At 33.7% G+C, this 22,723-nt stretch overlaps 1 protein-coding gene across 2 annotated transcripts in view; it reads left to right on the top strand.

Moving 5' to 3' along the window:
• The first annotated feature begins 9,577 nt into the window (after positions 1–9,577).
• The window catches only part of LOC110026765 (signal recognition particle subunit SRP68), a 23,890-nt gene continuing 10,744 nt past the window's right edge, over positions 9,578–22,723 (top strand). Inside the window, exons 1-5 of one of the 2 annotated variants that reach the window (XM_020727876.1) lie at positions 9,578–9,826; positions 9,994–10,079; positions 10,175–10,241; positions 10,889–10,999; positions 11,292–11,487. In XM_020727876.1, coding sequence (XP_020583535.1) covers positions 9,998–10,079; positions 10,175–10,241; positions 10,889–10,999; positions 11,292–11,487 — 456 coding nt within the window. In that variant the 5' untranslated portion in view covers positions 9,578–9,826; positions 9,994–9,997. Of the gene's footprint in view, positions 9,914–9,993; positions 10,080–10,174; positions 10,242–10,888; positions 11,000–11,291; positions 11,488–22,723 lie in introns of both variants that reach the window. The other variant, XM_020727875.1, reaches the window with a different exon arrangement.

The following is a 22,723-nucleotide window of genomic DNA, read 5'->3' as shown; positions in this document are numbered from 1 at the left end:
TAACCACGCATGAAACTATCATAATTTCGCCGCCCTTTTGGGTTATCCGATGTTGATATGCCCAACTTTAGCTTAGTTATGATGACCACAGCGTGGTTACACTAAAATCAGGTGCGATCATGCCATTGGGCACATAAATCTTAATTTCGGAAGAAATTTCATGTCAATTTTGGCTAAGAGTTATACAAGGGATGTTAGGGCACGACTTAGAGATTGGGGATGGGCTTTGGAGGCTCTCTACTACAAAAAATAGGATTCTAGTGCAAACCCTAGAGGTGCATCAAATGATGTACATGGAATATTGAGCATGAAGAAAAGAGAGGGATGCAAGAGAGAATACAATTAAAATATTTTCTTAAATTACTTACTATATTAACCATTCTAATAAATAAATGGGAGTCAAATTAAAAATAGAAAATGATCTTAATCTATAGACAAAGAGATATTCCATTAAAGAATTTATAGAGATTCCAATCATATAAATTTTTTGGCTCAAAATATGATCAAGTTTCGTTGTTATAAGTTGGGTTGCATAATAAAATTTCAATAAAGTATAGAAATGGGCTTGGTTTCCTTGTTTTATTCTACTCTATTTAAAATTTTATTTAGTTGACAAATTTGATTGTCAGCAATTGATTAGTCAAAAACCTCATATGAGTTACAAATTAAAGATTACCTTTGATTATTTTCTTCGGAGAAAACCCATATTTAGCCTATCAAATACAACAAATTAGTAGCCAAGTTCTTTAGGTGAATAGCTCTAATAAGCGAGTAACTTTAGGAATTCTAAGAGTCAAGTTAATAGCTGGTTAACAAAGTAGATTTTGTCACTTGGGTAGATTGATATATGTAAGTTTATGTAATTCAATTTCTCTAGTAAATACAGAGTTGATTCATAATCAATGAATTTTTTATCTCAATTCTGAAACTTAAGACATTTTGATAGAGTAAATCCTTATAAAAATAAGCGTTTAAATTAATCACTCAAATGTATAAAACTAAAGCTTTAGAATGAAGCAACAGAGATGGTACTTCCCTTAGAAAGCTTTGCAAAGAAGTAAGAAATTTCAAGCAACAAAATAAACAATCTTTTTTTCTTCCTACTTTGCCCTCATTTTATAACTCTTTAGATAAAGGAAAAACATCTTGATGTCTAATTAAAAAATTATAAAAAATTTGAACAAATAAATTGAATAAGATGACATAAAATTAAATTCATATCAAAATACAAAAAGAATAGTTAATTTTTTTTAAAAAAAGAAACTCACTTCTAACTATTTTTTATAAGGTAAATAAATTTAATTCTTTTTTTTTTATCTCTTGAGTGTTCTCTAATTAGATGAAGCCAGTCTAATTACATAAAACTAATTAATGATTAAATGCGGCAACATGGTCTGGTGTGATTTAAATTTAAGAGTTATTATGGAGATTTAGGATTCAAAACTCATTACTAGAAATCTTAGAAAATAATTCAATATAAAATTAACATCACTCAATTAACATTATTCAAAGGATAAATAAAATTTTAAAAAAATTAAGAAGGTGAATAATTACATCAAACTCACTAGTGATAAATGATTTCAACACTACTAGATTGTAAGAAATCAGCCAATTTAATTTTTTTATGCTTCTTGTCAGCTAGGAATATTTATAGCAATATTCTTTTCATTTAAAAAATAGCATGATGTTCTTTGAATGATATTTCAAAATTACGCATTTATTAATGATATAATGATTGAGGTTATAGTTTCCCGTCATGATATAATAGATTTGAATCACATATATTATCTTTTGGACTCATTTTTATTGAGGCCTCTGCCCTATATTTAGGCCATCAAATAAAAAGATTAAAAGATACCCTCATTAAACTATATTCAAACTTTAGTTATACCTAGTTTTAATTATGTGAACCTTTAAACTTTAAATACTTTTTAACTAAAAAGATGTCATTTTTATCATTTAATCGATCAACTTAAAACAAAACAACAATATTAGAGAGAGAAAGAGAGAGAGAGAGAGAGAGTTGAGTCTCAATGATAAATAAATTAAAATTAATAATTAGAATGTAGTCTTCAGAATCACCTCTTCTAGAGAAATTAACCTTGAAATACTTTCTATACATATCATTTTATAATTATTTTCCCTCCATATATATATATAATAGGCGACCAATCCAATAAGGCCTCAAAGAAGAAAGATGACGGTCAGGTCAAGTCGACCGTGGGCCACGTGCGAGCTTCGGCTGACTTGGTATTTCCCACAAGCTACCGTGCAAACCACGTTTCACCTTCTCCCATTCTCAGCACCTACGCCATCGGTCCAAATTTCTGGTCTTTTTTTGAGGTCCTGAATTGGTTGTCCTCAGTTCCCAAATAAAAATCGAACGGCGGATGTCCGGTCACACGCCACCTATCACCACAAAGAGGGGAGAAATTTCAGACGTGATAGATTTTATTTTATTTTTATTTTTATTTTTTTGAGAAAATGTATGGCCATGCTCAATCTTATTAAGAAGAAATAATGTTAATAAAAACTGAAATTACAACTCATTAAAATAAAAAAATAATAGGTAAATTTTTAATAAATAAAAATAAAAATAAAACTCGAACGCCAGCAATAGCTAAGGAACTAGAACTAGAACAACACTCCTATAGCAGTAGATGATCACCAAGAATACTAAGCGCTGCAAAAAAAATAGTCGAACCGGGCAGAGGCCCTCTTATTCAGCTTTTGTCTCATATTTAAAGAGATATATTTGTACAATTACAAAAGAATAGAACACTTATAGAAATTGTTTTTAGTACAATTAATTGTAGTGGTTTTATACCAAATATATATTACAATTTGAATTTGAATATGGTGTTAACCAACTAGTTGATGTGTTTTTGGTTCGATCGACTGAGAAGACCGGTCGAATGGAGATTGCGTCTGCCAAAGTTGAAAATCGGTTGGTCAACTAACTCCAAATCGAGCGTCCTGGTAAGGAGCCTCTAAGCTATCAGAACTGCATGCGTGGTTTGCTGATTGAATTCCTTGTCATAGTATATCAGTTGACTCTAATTGGTGAGCCGCTCGTTTAATGAACGGTTCAGATCATGCTCTTTTGTTGTGACGCCTCGATCATCCTACCACTATCCTAGACCGCTCAATTGCTTTAAAGTTCATGAAGACACTTCTAATGCATACAATTATCTTTAATTATTTCTTTTAAATTACTGTTCTACAAAAATTAATTTGTAAACATTAATCACATAATAATCTCTATCATTTATAAATTCATTCGGATATAAGGTATATTTCAAAAAGTTTGTTTTTTTTTAATTTCTATTAACTTTAAAAAATGTAAGCGGCCAAGGGTAAAATTGTAAATGTAACAATGTGACAGGGACATGGAATCGTGTTACGCCAGCACTGACGTCGGTCCCAACATGTCTGAAAATTTACTCGATACGACCTGCAATAAAATCTTATGCGCTGTCTCGTACGGAATTCTTACGACTAACTGCCTATCCGCCGTTCAGTTATGGACGACCAACGGACCGATGAGCTTTATCATTTACATCTATAATGAAACCGTACATATCGTTTTATGAATAGTGCCGTAGAACGGAGGAGGAGGGTAAAGCGGCCGCAGTTTACGGGGTAATTACGGGCATGCACCAAGTCGGCCACGTCAACAGTTTCTAGAAACATTTATCGCTGTCGGTGTTGTGACCAGTGAGCCCCACTGCATGTTTAATGCGAAAATTTATTCTGTCCGGACTTTTAACATATATAATCATGAGTAGTTATTTGACGGTAATAGAAAAAAAAATATATTCAGTTACACAAAAAAATATTTCTCCTGTGCTATCCAAATATTATTGTGTTATTCAAGTGTTATTAATATGATATATGTTATTATAACACTTAGAATATTCTCAGAACACATTACATATGAATAACATATAATAACACCTGAATAATACGAGGGGAATATTCCCGTGTTGTCGGACTGATTTTTTATTTTTTTTTCTGTCACTACCACGTGACATGATTTTATTAGACTCCAAATGACTGTCTACATTAGGAGTCATGATAGAAGGTGCTCTCTGATTAATGCTTCATGTATATTTTAAAAGTCAATTTCTCAAGCCAAAAAAAATATTTTTTTAAAAAAAGGGATCAATTTCTTTTTCTTATTATTTATATAATTTTTTATTTGTCGGCGGAAGCATTAGTTTAGTTCAAAACAATTTTATAATCTTTAAATTTAGTAAGAGATTTAATGTAATAACATAGTAATATAATATAAATTTGCTTTCGAAGTATACCATTGAAAAACGAGAAGAAAAAAAAATGTTATTTTCTAATTTAAATCTATTATTATTTATTATCATGAAACAGGCAAAAAAAAGTTAAAATCAACGTTTGTTAGCATCAGCCATCGATGCTAGCGACCTAATGCGGTACAGCGAAGGGAGCATTATTATGAAATGGAAAACAAAATTTTCCATTCAGATCGGGTCGGTAGAAATTTTGACAAGTTTTAAAAAATCCTCGCTTAAATAGTTGGATTACAAGAGGAGGACCCTGAAGCCTTCTGTACATGAAAGAGTCCTCTTATTTATAGATAATAGTTGGGTTATAAGAGAATGAGCCCAAAAGCCCTTTTACATGAATATGTCTTATTTATAGACGATAGAAAGACTCAAAATAAATTATAATATCACCCCTGTTTTAAAAAGAGTTAATGCATGATATTTTGGTCTTTTATCGTCGGTGCTTTAAGCTTGGGAGCTTGTCAATTGGTGGAGTTCGGTTGGCTTGCTAAGGTGGTCGATTATGGTAGTCGACTAATGGTTGGGCATCAACTGATTGGTGCTTTAAGCTTGGGAGCTTGTCAATTGGTGGAGCTCGGTTGGCTTGCTAAGGTGGTCAATTATGGTAGTCGACGAATGGTTGGCCATCAACCGATTGGTAGACCCACTTTTAAATAATGATTGATTGTTGGGGGGGTAAGCTGTTTGGGAAGTGTCTGATCAATCATTTGCATGATGTGTATGGGAGGTGCAGAGCACTCAGAGAAAGGCATGCGATGCTTGCGGGGCGGTCACCGATCAATTGCTAGCCTCCCCTCACGTGGTATAGGTCGTGGTACCCACACGAGCTTATTGGATGTAGAAGTAAAACAAGCATGTGGGTTTTCCAGCGAGAAAGGATATGTGGTTGGCTAAGTTTCTTTAGTGCGCATTGTGAAGCGGAAGTGCAGTTCAATGATGCTCGCACCAAGTTTGGCTAATCGTTTTGAGAGATGACTGACCGATTGGTGGGAAGTGGACAGCTCGAAGGGCCTTTTAAGTGGCCAACAAATGAAATTTGAAGTGATCGGAAGGAATCAGTTGACCGACCAATGGGTGGCCGACTAGGAGGAGTTGGACGGTAGATTAGGAGTGGGTTTGAACGGGGGAGTAATTAAAGTTGGACGAAATTTTGCCTTTTGAAGGCCGCAAATGAAGATTTTAAGCCCCCATTCACCTTTCTCTTTTCCTGACCTTTTACGAGCCCTTTTTGGTTGGTGCCAATCGCTAAAAGGCGAATCCAATTATCGCCTTTTCATCAAGCAATCTGAGACCGTTGTTTCGATTCGTCATCCCAAATATTCAGCATAAAATTTAGTGGCTCCTACGCCGACAAGTTCATTTAAATGAATTAATTATTTATATAAATAAATAACTATACTTTACAGTTTACACTGCATCTATTTTTAAAAAATAAATAAACTTGAAAAGAATTTTATATTTTTTTAAATTATTTTTACTTTTAACATGGTTTTTATTAAATATTGGAGTATTTTAGAATAGTTTTATTTTATTCTTAATTTTAAATAAATTAAAAATTATTACAAAAATTATTTTTAAAGATAAAAAATAAAAATTGTTCTCAAATAGGTCCTGAATAAATGACTTGTTTTAAGATTTACATGAATATCATATAGTTCTCATATATTTACATAAACAACACCTAAACTTTAATTGTTAATATACTTATGGCTTTTTATTTATATACTAAAATGTACATTTCACGTTTTTAAAAACAATAAAAATGATAGTTTTAATGCAACATAAAAAATTTAAGTGTTTCAAATATAGATATCATAAGTTAAATACTAAATATAAGTACAAAAAAAATATTATTAGGGTCAAAAAATTGATATTATTTCGATAAATAAAATAAGAGAATAATTTGCTCGAAGTTTTCAAGTGGAGTTTGTGCAAAAAGAAAAGCATTGTTGGAGATTTTAATATAGTGGGTTGAGACGGTGTCATTTAGGGGTGTAAATGAACCGAATACAAACGAACAGAGTGTGTTCGTGTTCGGTTCGTTTGAAATTTAGTTTGTTTGAAATATGCTCGTATTTGAAATTGTTCGTGACTTTGTCTTTGTTTCTTAACGAACGAGCCGAACACGAGCTCTTCACGAACGATGAGCCAATTTGACATCCCTAATATTAATATATATAAATAATATATTATATTAATTATATAACTTATATAATATAAATATATAATATCTATATCAATATATTACTAATATAGTATATTAATATATTATTATTATTATTAATTTATTATATATTACAATTGATAAATTTTAATTTTTAAGAATATCATAAATTATATATACATATATTTTTATTTTAAATTATTTTATATTTTGAACAATAACGATTCAAACACGAATGAACGCATCACTGTTCGTGTTTGATTCGTCTAACTAACCAAACGAAAAAAAAATTGTTCGTGTTTGTCTCGTTTACTTATCGAACGAATCAAACACGAACTTATTGACGAACCGAACACGAACTGTTCGCGAACAACGAGCTTTTTTGACAGCCTTAGTGCCATCAGCCCCAAAATAACATACCAACCAATTTAGTGTATTTTATACATCTAACACCTAAACTCCATTTTAGCATCAAGATGGTGAAAAATGTAAATTCTCTAAAAAAATTAAAATAGTATATTTTATGAAAAAATCATTAGATCACTTATACATAGTATATGTTTATGCATATACTTTGATATAACACCCAATCTAATCTAAATAAATAAACCATGCTGTATTTTGATATTTATTTATTTATTGTCTAAATATTTAAATCACATTAAAAATATCATTGCTATTAACTTTTTTGAAGTGAAATATATCATTTTTTGCATGTGTTTAATATGATTTAGAAACTAAAGTGTTGTACATATAAACATCAAAGTATAGATGTTATTTATATAAATACATGAAAATTTTATGGTATCTATATATACATAAATCCCCTATTCAAACAAATCTTTCATAATGATGCTTGGGACGGGGGATATGTCACATTAGGCTTGTTTTGGCTTGGCTTGGATATGTCACGTTAGGCATGATTTGGGGTTTGACGAGTCTTTTTGATATATTCGGATCCCCATAATCATTTTTCAATATTTTTGATCCAACTAAGCGGTTATCGATGATGACATCGATGTCTCATTACAAATAAGACTTGTGCATGTTATTTACAAATGTTAACATTGACCATCACTCATAAAGTTGATGCATCTCATCTATACTAGCATCAATAAATAGTATCACCAATATCAATAATGCTCACCATCAACACCAACACACCAACCATAATAATTGTTGTGGCTATTAAGACAAATACACGCCATTGAAACTAACATTGGTCCCACATAATCACTAATAAGGCCTATGACCAACGACAACATCAACCTAAGGCACGCTATTGACACCAACGACGATGCATGCCATTGCTATTATGGCCAATGCGAGTTGTCAAGGTCAACCCCAATGCCAGCCATAACCAATAAGATTTTGTTCAACATCATCATCAACGTTAACAAAGCACTAACATCAACACCTAATGTTGATACTAAGGTTTATGTTGTCTTAGTTGTTAGTCTCCCCCAAAGGAGAACAAAATGAACCATCAATGATCTTTTTAGGATAGCACTTAACACGTAAGCTTCACCTCCATCTTGGAAGCCATCTGTCACATCTTAAGTCAAGTCTGCTCCATCAAAATCAAAGTTCTCAAAGCAAGCAAATATTCGAACACAGTCATTTTAAAAGAAAGGGTGCAAACAACGTATAAAAAATCAAACTTGATTAGCCGGTTTGGCCGTGAACCGGTCATAAGTTCAGTTCCGGTTAGCATAAAAACTCTTAAGTCAAGTCTGCTCCATCAAAATCAAAGTTCTCACTACAAGCAAAAATTCAAACACAGGACTGTCATTTTAAAAGTAAGGGTGTAAACAACGTTTAAAAAATCAAACTTGACTAGCCGGTTTGGCCGTGAACCGGTCATAAATTCAGTTCCGGTTAGCATAAAAACTCCCCCCACATAGAATCACCCAAAGCTGAGTAAAACCGGTGGCTAGCTATGAATCAGCAAACCGACTCCGGTTCTGAGCAATCTTTGATTCACGTGCATTTACATGTATACCAGTCAATTTTATGTATTTTACATATCTAACACCTAAACTCTATATTTTACCCATGTATACCAGTCAATTTTATGTATTTTACATATATAACACCTAAACTCTATATTTTATATTTATAACACTCAAATCACTCATATCATATAAAAAAAAATCATTATTACAAAAAAAAAAATCATTTACATACATGCCATCAATTTTATTTATTTGCATATCTAACACCTAAACACTTTTTATTTTGCATATATAGCACCAAAATTATCCATATCACATAAACATATCGCTATTTTAATTTTTAAAAAGTGAAATAAATGTTTTCATGCATTGATAAAATGACATATATTAAATTGAAATTTAGGTTTTAGTTATTTAAATACATATGAATTGAGTGGGATGTAAATCTTATATATTATTATTTTTAAATACACTTATGATTTATTAAGTCATTCGTTCAACCTTTGAACTTTTGAATCTCTCATTCTACCAGTTCAATGTCTGATCCAACTTTCACAACCCAAGTGTAAATGAGTCGAGCTGAGCTCGAGCTATCCTTAACTTCAATCGGGCTTTATTAATTAATCGAGTTTGGGCTAGAGCTTAAGCGTGATTTTATGAATTAGTGTTGGCCTACAAACCAATTTGTTTATTATGAAAGAGAAAATAATATTAATTTAAACTAATTTTATAATAAAATGATAAATTATGAAATAAATAATAATAACACATTTAATATAAATTTAAATATGATTTTAAGGTTTTTTAAAATTTAAATATATTTTTTATATATATTGAGTATAATTTATATTAATATATATTTTTAAAACTAATTGCCACATGAGCTAAATAGTATAGTGGGGGATATGAATCAACAACTAATTAATTCCTTGCCCATCATAAAAAAAAATTAAATTAATTAATTCATAATAATTTTAATGGTTAAAACTGATATTTTTTATGACAGATTAATATAATTAAATTAAATTAAATCACAAATAAATGCTGAAACTTTTTCTAATTGATGTTTAATTAATTTATCAAATAAATGCTGAAACTTTTTCTAATTGATGTTTAATTAATTTATCTACATCTCCTTCAACTCCTACACCAATACACCAATACCCTAACAGGCAACAAGCTGGGTGGGGGACGGCATCGGCACAGCCGACGGCGTGTGGAGAAGAGGATTTCATAAGGGGAGCTCGTGGAAAGCAGGTATCAACGAGACCAGCGGCGTGTGAAGGAGAAGATATGTTCTTGAAGGGAACCTGCTGGCGGTAGAGACGCCGCGGATTTAAGTTGAATCCGTTGAATTCAGTGATTTAACAGATCCGGGATTTGAGGTATAACGAGGGAGAAACGGGATTTAAGATTCTGCAGGAGTTAAGTCCTCCATTGGCGATCTGATTGACTGCCAAGAGATTTGATCGGTCTTACCTCCGCCGAACTGTAGTTATCGTATTCGGCCAAATGACTTATCTCGATTGACATCGTGTTCTGGCGGTGGCAGGACAATGGCTAGAGGAAACGAGGTCTCGCCGATGGAGGTCGACGAGGGAAAACCAGCAGCGAACAATCCTAAGTTCTCGATCAATGGTTCTTTGCTCTCCCTCTCTCTCTCATTTGTTTTTATTTCTTGAATTCATGAGGATTTAGGAAGGTGTTAATGGATACGATTCTGTACCCTGCAGTGCTGCAACTTCTGAAATCCGCTCAGATGCAGCACGGTTTGAGGCATCGGGACTACACCCGCTATCGGTTAGTATGGTTTGCTTCTATGGTAAATGATTTTGACTGCTGCTGTTTCAATTTTGTAGCCAAATTTGTGTTTTTTTACTTCTTTGTTGATCTATAACTGCTCAATTTGATCATTTTTTATTTTGCGAGCTGATTGTTGCCAAATTTTATGCCTGGTAGTGCTAAAATATATTCTTTTGCTTTGTATGAGTAATTATCTGAATGGGCATTGAGCCAAAATCCTGAGCCATCAGGTGACATTTCTTTTATCCTGCATTTGGAGAGAAATTTCCCATCCTATTCTTCTCGGTTGCGTCTTTTCCACTCGAGTTAATGAACCTGAAATTTGATTATTTCTTCATAAAGGTAATTCTAACCTAAGATTTGAGTTTTAATGCGCATTCATTTGCAAAGTAATTCTATCATCAAATATTATGGATGGTATCTAGAAGACATAGAATTTGGCAGCATATACCAAAGGGAGAAAACATCTTCCGTCATAACTTTTAAAGTCTTTATTCTGATTTATGATATCCTTTGGAATCAAAAGTCCAACCACATGTTATTTTGTTCAGTGCATATTCTCCTCTAGTAAATTTTGTTTGCTTATAATTTACTCGTTATTAGCATGAAGTTATGGTTAAATCAGGCCGACCTTTTCTTTTCAGGAGATATTGCACTGCACGGCTGAGAAGGCTATACAAATCATTGAAGTTCACACATGGTCGTGGAAAATATGTAAAGAAAGCTATTACTGAGTCCACCATCACAGAAGTGAGGTATGATGAATAAGTCTGTCTTGAAATTGCTATAACTGAGTCCACCATTTCAGCTGTCAAAAAGTATTTAACTTCCTTTCAAGTTTCTCTAGTGCTTTTATTGTACATTTTGGTTAATATACCATGAAATAAGTGGTGTTGGATTTCTTTTATTAAATGTTAAACAAGTTTAATGCAGTGGATGTAATTTTTTCCCCACACTTTGGTTTGAAATCACATGTCATCAACTAATATTTGTAAAAATGTTTTGATTTGATATTTCTAATCTTTATTTGGATTTTCTTTCATATAGGTTTCTTCATATACTACTCTATATGGCAGAAAGGGCATGGAGCCATGCAATGGAAAAGAGGCATTTGCCTGATGGACCAAATTCACGACAACGCATTTACTTGCTCGGTAAACTAAGGAAGGCAGTAAAGTGGGCTGTACTGTTTTCACAATTGTGTTCCGCAAAAGGAGATTCTAGAACATCTTTAGAAGCTGAGGTTTGGATCTATATGAGATAGGTTATCCGCTTATTATTATTTTTATGTACATTACAATGTGCTACCTTTGAAGCACCAATATTTCAAAAAGTCTTATGGGCCCATATCTGACATGGATTGTTCTTGACATTGCCCTGGCATGTGTTTGATATGCTTAAAATTATGCCGGATGTGTTTTTCTTTTAAAATTAGAGTTGAACACAGTCGAAACGTACCCCAACATGTGGGGATTAGACGCATACATGACAACATGGAATATTCTTGAACTACATATATATATATATATATATTTTAATCAATGAGCTAGCTTTATAAACCTTGTTTTTTTCACAAAGATGCCTAAAGTGATTTCAAAGAGAATATTAGTCTTCGAGTTAATGATCACGACGGCACCATATGTTTTGTCCAATTAGTGATACATTAATCTATTCATATTTTGTGTGATTATTTCATGACTATATACTCTCTTTTGGGTATTTAAATTTCATGAGAACAATACAATGCTGATATTGATAAAATCACATCTAATTATTAATGCTAATGTTGGCTTATTGATAAAATATTAAAAATATAGTTCTAGTAATCTAATGTTAGTTTGTCTTTTGTCAATCCTTAATTTTCTTATGGTATATATGAATTTATATTTCTTTTTTGATACTTTTTTAATTCGAAAGTATTGACATTAGGAATTTTTTATTACACATTTTATGTTAATACTTTTAAAAAAATATAATATTGGGTCCATAATGTGTTGTGTGCTGCTTTTTTAGAATTTTATTTTGCATTTGTGTCTCTCTTTTGTCCATATCTCGTGTAAATGCCCTTGCTTCATAGTGTGCCCCTTTTAGTATTAATAATTTAAATGCTAAGGCTATGCCATGTGGCCACCTTTTTTTCATATTGGCATCTGTAGACGTGCTTTCATGTACATTTTATGTTTGTTAATTCTGTAGCTTAAAAATGGCACTCCTAGGCTTACAAAAGAGTGGTAATTTCATATTTAATATGGATAGTAAACACGGGGAGGTGAACCATCTTTCAATTTGGTTGTTAACAAACAAATTGACTTTACAAATATGATTGATATCTATCTTTTCCTCATTTTAAGTTAGTGGAGTACTATATTATATTTTTTAAACTTCATCATGCATGGTTAATTCACACCATCATTTGCAAGAAAGCATGATATTGAAAGTTCTTAAATTAAACATGTGATTGGTCTCTATAATCCTTGAATAACAAATATTGTATTTTAGTTTATGTTTTACATGAGCCCAAATTTAGTTTATACTTCACCAAATATTACAGCTAGTCTCATTAATTTTTTTTTTAGCAATTTTGACTTTTTGGGAATCACACCATCTCTTAAAGAATTTCTCGAAGCTGTCTAAACAGTCTAAAAAAATTGTAGGAACTTGCTTCCCAACAAATGTATGAATAATTGTTATTTTCATAATAATAATTGTAAATGATTTAAATATTTGGATGGATTCATAGAGGAGATTGGAAAGTATTAGTTGTACAAGTCGCTCTTGACAATTCTTGTGCTTATAGAGCAATAGAAAATAAATTGATAGAGAAGAGAAATTATATCTATTGGACACCATGTGCGGAACATTGCATATGCTTTGTTTTTTTTGAAAACTTGGAGAGTCGCCTTATAGGAATGCCTTGAGCAAATAAAATGAGATTGGGCTAGTTCAGTTATAATCATAGTTAGGTTTTGGTTTTTATAAGACATTTTTTAAAAAAGAACTCCAATCAATCTCTACAACCTAATCTGTTATAGCTTATTTGACTCTACTGAGCATTGTGGAAGCAAGACAATTTTTTGGAGGCTACGTTTACCTTCATGTAATAGCTAAACTATGTTGGGGCTAAGCAAATTTAAGGAAGGTGAGTTTAAAAATTTATTTTAAGTGAAGGCCTTAGTTAAACTATGATGTGAGTTGTGCTATAGCAACAACTAAGCCATTTCATAATTTTTAAACATGGTTGACTTAGACAAAAAAATCAACTATGGTTTTTTTAATAATGTAATGGATGGGGCTTGGGAGTGTATAACCAATAATTTAAGAGAGTAATCTAACTATAAGGAAATTTGGGAAATAATTGGTATAAAGTGGGTACTTCAACTTCATTGTTATTTGCATTTCACGAAATATCATTTTAATTCTCAATTTCCATATGCTGAAAACAAGTCATTTAATCTTGAGATCAAAGTTGGGTTGTACCACTGCATGAATAGATTGATAGCTAACTCAATAGAGAGGATAAAGTTGTTTTCAACCTTTAGTATTTAGAAATATAGAAGAATTTTCTTTAGCTATCAGAAGCCAAAAATACAATTGTAAAATATTCCGCAAGTAATTTTAAACATTTATTTGTTAATATTTCAACAAATCCTTTTACTTTATTAATATTTTTTTGCTTATAATTAGTTAAATGGTGAATTAAATTTGATGATAGCACTCCCAAAGTAAGATTATTTGTCCTTAAAATATTAAGCTTTACATGTTCTTCATCTAGTTGTGAGCAAAATTAAATAGATTTTATTAAGCTCATGTCAAAAGGAGAAATCATTTGATTACCTTAAAGATGAGCTCTTTGAAAATAATAGATTAAAAGATAGGCATTTGAAGAAAAAAGCTTTAGCGGCTTATAAAGATATGTTAGTTTGTAATGATGCGGCAATAAATAATTAATTTTTTGTGGATGATAACAATAAAATTACACGATTGGGTTTACAAGAAGATATTGCCATTAATTTTTTTGATGGAGACAAGAAATAGCAGTATGTCTTGCACAATTCAAGAAAAAATTAACAAAAGTAATTTCTATAAAAACATGTAATTGAAGATATAAACACCAACAGAGACAACAACAACAACAACAAGCATCGATCCCACTAAGTGGGGTCGGCTAGATAAATCCTTTCTCCATTGCGTCCTATTGAGTGTCATATTTTCATTTAATTTTATCAGATTAAGATCATTTTTTATACAATATGCCCGAGTCATTTTAGGTCCACGTCTGCCTTTCTTAACATAAGTCAAATCTGAAACATCTACTCTGCTAACCGACGCTTAATGTGATTAAACTACCTAAGGCGACTATCTCTAATTTTATCCGCCACTGGAGCTACACAAACACTATCATGGATATATTCATTTCGCATTTTGTCTCTAAGTATCAAGTTACTCATCCACCTAAGCATTCTCATCTCAACAATACTTAACTTTGTTTTATGCTTCTCCTTTAAAGGCCAACATTATATGCCATAGAACATTGAAGGTCTCACCACTATCTTATAAAATTTTCCTTCAGGTCCAAGCGATATTTTTTTATCACACAATAAGCCTGATGTATTCTTCCATTTCAACCAACTAACTTGAATTCTACTAATAGCAACCCCATCTATATCACCATAACTTTGAACAATAGACCCGAGATATAATGATTTGATCATCAATAGTTACAACTCTCCCATTACAGCTACAACTACTAAAATTACATTCCATGTATTCAGTTTTAGGTCTACACAAATGAAGGCATTTAGACAAAACCACCAATATAGACATCATTTTAAAATTTAATTATTTTATTATTATTTTTTATTGATTAGGGAAAATGAAGATGGTTGAGATCAAAAATAAGAGGGAAGAGTAGGAGAATATTGATACAATTGAAGATGAGTTAATAGAAATTAGTTTATTATGACAATAATTCTAATGAAGTCTCACTATTTAATGGGAGTGATAGAGACTTTTCAATTTAAAAATTACATTCTTAGCGACTTAGCTTATAAATTATTTATTAATGTTGATTTAAAATTGATGTGATTTATTGTGTCAAATTTTTTTTGATTTTTTTATGTTTCTACTTTCATCATAATCTATTATGATGTTTGTGTGACACTACTTCAAGATTATGATAATTCTTTCTTTTAGTTTTGATATTAATATAATATTTCTTTGTGTAATTTGTTGTTTTCAAGATTTATGCATCAAAATGCCTCGTGGCCTATGCCTCATCTCATGGATAGAAGATATATTAATACCGGCTGTATAAATATAAATCTTGACTGATAGCTCTTGGATTACAACAAAAGGCAAGCGAAACAAGGGCCATAGGAGTTTCCGTCCAAAATAATTGTGGTAGGTTTTTCTGAATATTTGTTGAGTAGGATAAGAAGCATGGACTGATAGAATAGCTAAACACGTGGCAAGACGAGCAAAGATCTTCACATTTGGGTGTTCGGTAGAGTAAGGAGAAAAAAGGATCAAGCGGACTACTAGAATTGCAAAACACGAGCCAAGATAAACTTAGAGCTTCACATTAGGGTGTGATTTGGTAGAGTGATGGGGTATCAAGAGAGAGAGGAAGAGGTAGTGAGAGAGGAAAAGGTAAGGATCTGATAGGTTATGAATAATGGGGATAATGTGGTGGTTGGCCTACTGAATAGGATCGGTTTATGGTGATTAAGTTGGTTTAGGTTAGGTAAATAAAATTTTTATGTCTTTTATGGAAGTGTTCATTGATTCAAAAGTGCAAGCAAATATAAATTAAGTTTGATTTGAATTTTGGAGGGGAAAAGTGTTTGGCAATTTTGTGCTGCGATTGAATTTCATGTGAAAACCAAATTTTTTTAGAGAGAAAGGGGGATGCAGATGAAAGAGGATAGAACATTTTTGTTTCTAATAGGCGGGAGATTATGGAAGCAAAATTGATGGAGAAAATGGGAGTGGGATGGAGAAATAAGCTAATCATATTTACTTACGTAATAATGAGAAAATTACGGACAGAGAAGGGGCATTGGTGAAGGGGTATTCATTCAGTGAGAGGGTTGATTAAGGCTCAAGAGGAGATTTTTGTGAAGAATTATGGTAGTTTATTGAATGTAGTTCAGAGTTTAACTTTGGATAAATGTAAGGTTGATCAAGAGCCATATAAGATCTTGAGAAAAAGGTTGAATTGATTATGGTGGCCGATGATTTAAGAATTAAAAAAAAAAGACATGTCTTGAGACTTGATGGGTGCTTTGTGGATGAGTTTGTTTTTGTTGTTGATGATGATTCCTATGATGAAGTTTGGCTTTGATATTAATTAATGTACGATGCAACCTAAGATTTATGGAAGCATAGAAGAAATTTGGAAAGGAAGAAGAGGGAAGAAGAGGGAATAATAAGAAATCAAGCAAATGGCCTAGGAATAGGGAAATCAGGGAGAAGCAATGTAAAGCATCAATTTTTCTTTCTATTAATAACGATTTTCTATTACATGTTCTCTGACCTCTATTTATAATTAATTATTTGTAGAAGACTAAATAATTATGCTTATTCTAAACTAACTCATGATAATATGTACATAACAATTAAAAGATAGACAAATATACACTATACATGGACTAATAAAATAAATGCAATGATAATGATTTTTAAATGTTGAAGAATGACACATAATTCATGGTAGTCCCACGTCAATCTTGCTTTGATTGATATGAAATATATAAACACGGCAATTAGAAAGTGTTTGAATATTTTGTAACCTAATGTTATTTACTAAGTAATTATTTTGTTAACAATATTTGTCGCTTTTAAGATCTGAAGCAAGAAATCAAGTATGATTTAGGATTCACCAACTATAATAGATGAGGCCTGTTATTAAACTTTGGAGTTTGGAATGCATTTATGTTAGCCTCACATTAGAATGCATGCATTTTTCCTAGTAGCTCTAGGAAAAAAATATTACATCTATCTTTAAGCTTTGCATTTATGGCTAAAATTGATTCTATTGAGGAAATTATACTTGATGAATATTCTTTCAAAAATGAATTTCATATACTAAAAGATTTACATTTATAAAATTACTTTAGCTTCCTTTTCATTTAAAACTAAATTTGAATTTGCACCATAACTCTTTCTAAAATATTTAGTTGCATATGCTTCAAAGTTTTATTCATTTATCTTAATCTAAAATTGGGCAAAGATCCAAACTTGAATATGGAATTGAAGTTGAATATGCGATCACAAGTGAATTGAAACTTGCATTAGAATTTAATGCGCCACAAACAAATTTTCATCATCCGACACGAATTTCGAGGCAATTTTTTGAGCAATAAATATTCAAATTTTGATTAACAGTAATCTAGAGCTCCGATTTCAGTAAACTTATAGTCAAACTGACCAACTCGATGAGAAGGACCAATGATATCAAAGTTAGTCCAATTCGAGTCAAATCAAGCTTAGATTAAGTCATTAACCATTTTTGGAAGATTTCCAGACACATTTAGAAGGTCAAACAGATGTCAAATCCAACAAGCTTATAGTCGAATCGAGCGTCTCGACAGGAAGAATCTAACGAGGCCAACGCAACGAGCCTAAGATCACTCAATTTCGACATCATTAAGACACTCAAATGTCCATTAATCGCCGTTTGATTGAGGGAAACTCTCTGGACTGTTCGATTAAAATGGTTCATATTTTTGCATTAATTGCACCCAAAACACTATAAATAGAGTTTCTCCCCTCTCATGAGAGGGGAGCTTAAGCTTAGAGAGAGCCTGAGACCTTGAGGACTGACCGCCGTCGACCACCGCCGAGTGTCGTCGATCTCTGCTCTATAATATGAAAAATATAGTTAATATTTTATGTCTATGGGATAAGGAATTTCTGTAATCATCAATCAATAGTGGACTTTAGCAACTGGGTCAGGCCTCGTGGTTTTTCTCTTTCCGGGTTTTTGTCCACCTTAAAACTTCTGGAGTCGTCACTGTTTGTTACTTCTTCATCTGTGTGTGTGTTGAATTCTCGTACAATTCTAAGACGGTAATCCGTCACTCTACAATTGGAGTCGTCACTTAAAGTACTTGCTCGGTTTACTACATGACCACCAAACATAATATTCAGGACAACGAAGCCGCTCGCTCCAACACCCATCGGTCCAGAGAACATTCACGAGGTCAAAGACGGCATGTTTCTTCATCTTCTCGCCCTGGAAGATGTTATCCTACCAACGAGGGGGTTTCGGGTCCTTCTATGGAATAACGAATACGTAGAATGGAGGGGTCTCAACTAGAGATCTCACAACTCATACGTGGGACCCAATAGTTGTTATTCACACCGATGAACGAAATTCGTTTACCATTAAATCCGCGACCTACGAGAAACATACTGCTTGAAGGAACTCGAACCGGCCCCCTCCCCAAGAGGGAACATTTCCCTTGCCAGGTTGTGATGTTGAACTCCTAAACAGTGCTAGTTCTACCCATCCATCTCACCTGACACCGCCATGTCTTGCCGCCATTCTAGATGATGTCATTTCATAATGAACTATGATGCCTTGTTCTAGAAGAGTTCTCTCTAGAGAAAAATGATCGCTTCCACACTCACCGTGTAACATCCATGAATCAGAATCATCTCCCTTAGCGGATGCAGTCCTCCAACACCCCATCCCAACAGACTTCAAGCTTCCGAACATCAACACGTATAAATGGATAACTGACCCCTACGAATATATTGATCATTGATGAACTATCACGCACATTCAGAGGGCAAGCTCGAACCTGATTCTACTCTCTGCTAGGGGGCACAATAAATATCTTTAACGAGTTTGTCAGACTGTTTGTGGAGCAATTTATAGCAAACCGACGGATCATCAAAGATTCATCTATCTCTCGGGAATTTGCCAAAGCGAAGGAGAATCATTGAAGGATTACTTTCGCAAGTTTTCTACTGAAGCCCAACAGATTTCAGGAGTAGATCCGGAGTTACTAAGAGGAGTCTTCCTTGAGATGCTCTGTCCAGGACGCTTCTACTCATCATTGATGCGGGAGACAGTTCGTTCTTACGGTGACCTTGTTCACCGTGTTGAGGCAAAGATCTCTGCAGATGAGACCATCATTGCTCACAAGGAACAATTTGAGCAATTGGGGGGCATACGCAAGAATAACGCAGAGGATAACAATCAAATCTCACAATGAAAAAAGTTTAGGCAACAGGAAAATCATGAGCAACTATCAGAAAAAGAAGACACGTCACGTGTTAACATCTTAATGACAATCAAGGATCAAGAGACTGTCAAGTGGACAAAGCCGTTATGAAATCCAGATGGTGGAGACCAGTCTCAATATTGTCATTTCCACCGTGCAAAAGGAAATTAAACATAAAGATGTTGTCAATTAAAGGAAGAACTTGAACATCTAATACGCCAATGTCACATGGATCACTACTTAAAAGAACAATGTGAGGGGAACCAAAAGAAAATCGTTGGAGTTATCGAATAAGTATAACTTCAACTCATCTTATTCGAGTAAAATACTGGCTTATAAACTCTTAATTTTATTTTTGCAAAATTTTCATGTTGCTTTAAAATGTCATTTTATTGAAATTTTCTTATTTTCTCATGAAAAATTTGTGTAGAAAGCCCCCTTGAGGAAAAAAAGTATCATGCCCCAGGAAGTCGAGCCCAAGGGGCAAGACTCGACAGGAAGATACGGTACTTTTGAAAGTCAAGCCCAGGAGGCAAAACTCGATGAGAAGCTATCATGCCCTTGGAAGTCAAGCCCAAGAGGCAAGGCTCAACAGGAAGATACGAACTCCTGAAAGTTAATCCCAAGTGGCAAAACTCGATGAGAAGCTAACATGCCCCTTAAAGTCGAGCCTAAGAGGCAAAACTCGACGGGAAAATACGGTACTCCTGAAAGTTAAGCCCAAGAGGCAAGACAATGAGAAGCTACCATGCCCCTGGAAGACGAGCCCCAAGAGCAAGTTTCGATGGAAAGCTAGTAGTGGACAAGGTTCTCACTAGAAAGACTCCATATGAGTAAGTGGTTGACAAGATCTCCACTCAAAAACCTCAGAAGACTAAAAGTCTCAGAAGACACAGGTACATCAAAGACCTTAGAAGGCTACAAGCCTCAAAAGACACAGGTACACTCAAAGACCTCACAAAACTATAAGCCTCAGAAGACACAAGTACATCAAAGACCTCAGAAGGCTACAAGCCTCAGAAAACACAAGTGCATAAAATTTCTCAGAATGCTACAAGCCTCGGAAGATACCGGTTCGTTTCAAGCTTGTATAAGGCATAAACCCGATAGAAAATAACCTTGGAAGATAAAATCCTCAAAACATGATTAAAAAGACTACAAATACCGACATATACTTATACAAAGGCTACAACAAATCAGTTCATCTTCAATTAAAGTCAACATCGCCTTCCTAAAATTTCAGTACTTCTGGTGATTGTCAAGCGGTCTCCATATATCATCACCACATAAAAATGAAAATTCTCCCTCATGGTGCGGTGAGAAAACTACAACATTTCTTCATCACTTCAGAACGTGCAAGAGCGGTACAAGAATCTCCTCTGAAATACGCGATATCAAGAAAGAAGATCTCGTTGCTTACCTGCTACGCAGAACGAGAATAACTTACCTCTTCACCGCAACGTTACACTGTAATTCACCGCCAAAACACATCGTGATGCCGCAATGCCCCACCGCAACGCGTCGCCGCAACGCACACTCTTAACGCTCCGCTGCAACACGTCGCTGCGCCGTCCCACCGCAACACTCAATCACAACGCTTTACTGCAACGCTGCGCAACCACATTTCTCCAGAACGCTTCGCTGCAACATTTCTTCTCAACACTTGGCCGCAACATTGCACCGCAATTTCACTGCAACTCTTCGTTCGAATTTTTTTCCACAACTTTGCACCACAACTCTCCATCGCAACTCTTCGCTTCGACGCAACTCTTTTCCACAACATATAACGACTTTATCTTTCTTCTCACTTGTGATTTTTCTCCTCATTCAATGCCTCTATTTATAGGCTTCATATGAGACAAAACAATAAAAAAAAGAGCTGCTCATTAAAAAAACAACAGCTCATTAAAAAAAATGACAACTCATTTAAAAAAAACAGTCGATCATTTCAAAAAAAAAAGATTGCTCATTTAAAAAAAAATAAACTGCTCATGAAAAAAACCGCCAGTTCAAAAAAAAAAACAGTTTGTGCTATATATATATATATATATATAAACTATTTTCTACTTCAATTTTCAGTTTTCGAGTTCAATTATCTTTTTAATTTTTAGTTTTTGGGGCGTCCATCTTGCTGGCCCAAAAGCCAGGCTCGTAAAAAAAATAAACTTTTTGTCCCAGGCAGGATTTGAACCCTATCCTACCGCATGAAATAGAAGGGCAAGCCAACTGAGCTACATTCAATTAGCTTATTTTATATAGCTGTAAATTTTTGTTATGCTAAATATATATATTTGTATATGCATATATTGATACATATGTTGACAAAAATGAAAAAACTCTTAATTTGGATATTTTCGGACGATAAAATTGGACTCGTCTGAAAATATGAGGGCATTTGATACGACAAACAAATTTTCATCATCTGGCACAAATCTCGGGCAATTTTTTGAGCAAGAAACATTCACTTTGATTACCAGTCATCTAGAGCTCCAATTTTAGTAAACTTATAGTCAAACTGACGAGCTCGATGAGAAGGACCCAATGATATCAAAGTTAGTCCAATTTGAGTCAAATCAAACGTAGATCAAGTCATTAAATCATTCTTGGAAGATTTTCGAACACATTTGGAAGGTCAAACAGATGTCAAATCTGACAAGCTTATAGTAGAATCGAGCATCTCGACAAGACAAATATAACGAGCCCAAGATCACTCAATTTCAACATCATTAAGGCGCTTAAATGTCAATTAATCGTCGTTTGATTAAGAGAAGCTCTTCGGACTATCTGATCAAAATGGTTCAAATTTCTGTATTAATTGCACCCAGAACACTATAAATAGAGCCCATCCTCTCTCATGAAGGGGGAGCTTAAGCCTAGAGTGAGCCTGAGACCTTGAGGAGCTGCAGCTCAGCATCACCGCCGACCTCCGTCAACCACTGTCGACCGTCGCAGACATTCGTCGACCACCGCCTACCGCCGTCGACCACCGCCTACCTCATTCGACTACCGCCGACCTCCGCCAACTACCGCCGACCTCCATGTACCTCTGCTAACCTTCATCAATCACCACTAACCAGACGTCGATAGTCGACGTTGTAATCTGTCTTTCCCTTCTATGGGACGAAATTTCTGTAATCATTAATCAATAGTGGGTTTTCGCAATTGGGTCAGACTCCGTGGTTTTTCCCTTTTCATGTTTTTCACGTTAAAACTTCTGGAGTCGACACGTCGTGTTTCTCTTTCATC

The sequence above is a fragment of the Phalaenopsis equestris genome, unplaced genomic scaffold, assembly GCF_001263595.1.
Source record: "Phalaenopsis equestris unplaced genomic scaffold, ASM126359v1 Scaffold000400, whole genome shotgun sequence".
NCBI lineage: Eukaryota > Viridiplantae > Streptophyta > Magnoliopsida > Asparagales > Orchidaceae > Phalaenopsis > Phalaenopsis equestris.
The sequence above is the reverse complement of the archived record's forward strand: the minus strand, read 5'-3'. Positions and strand labels throughout refer to the sequence as shown.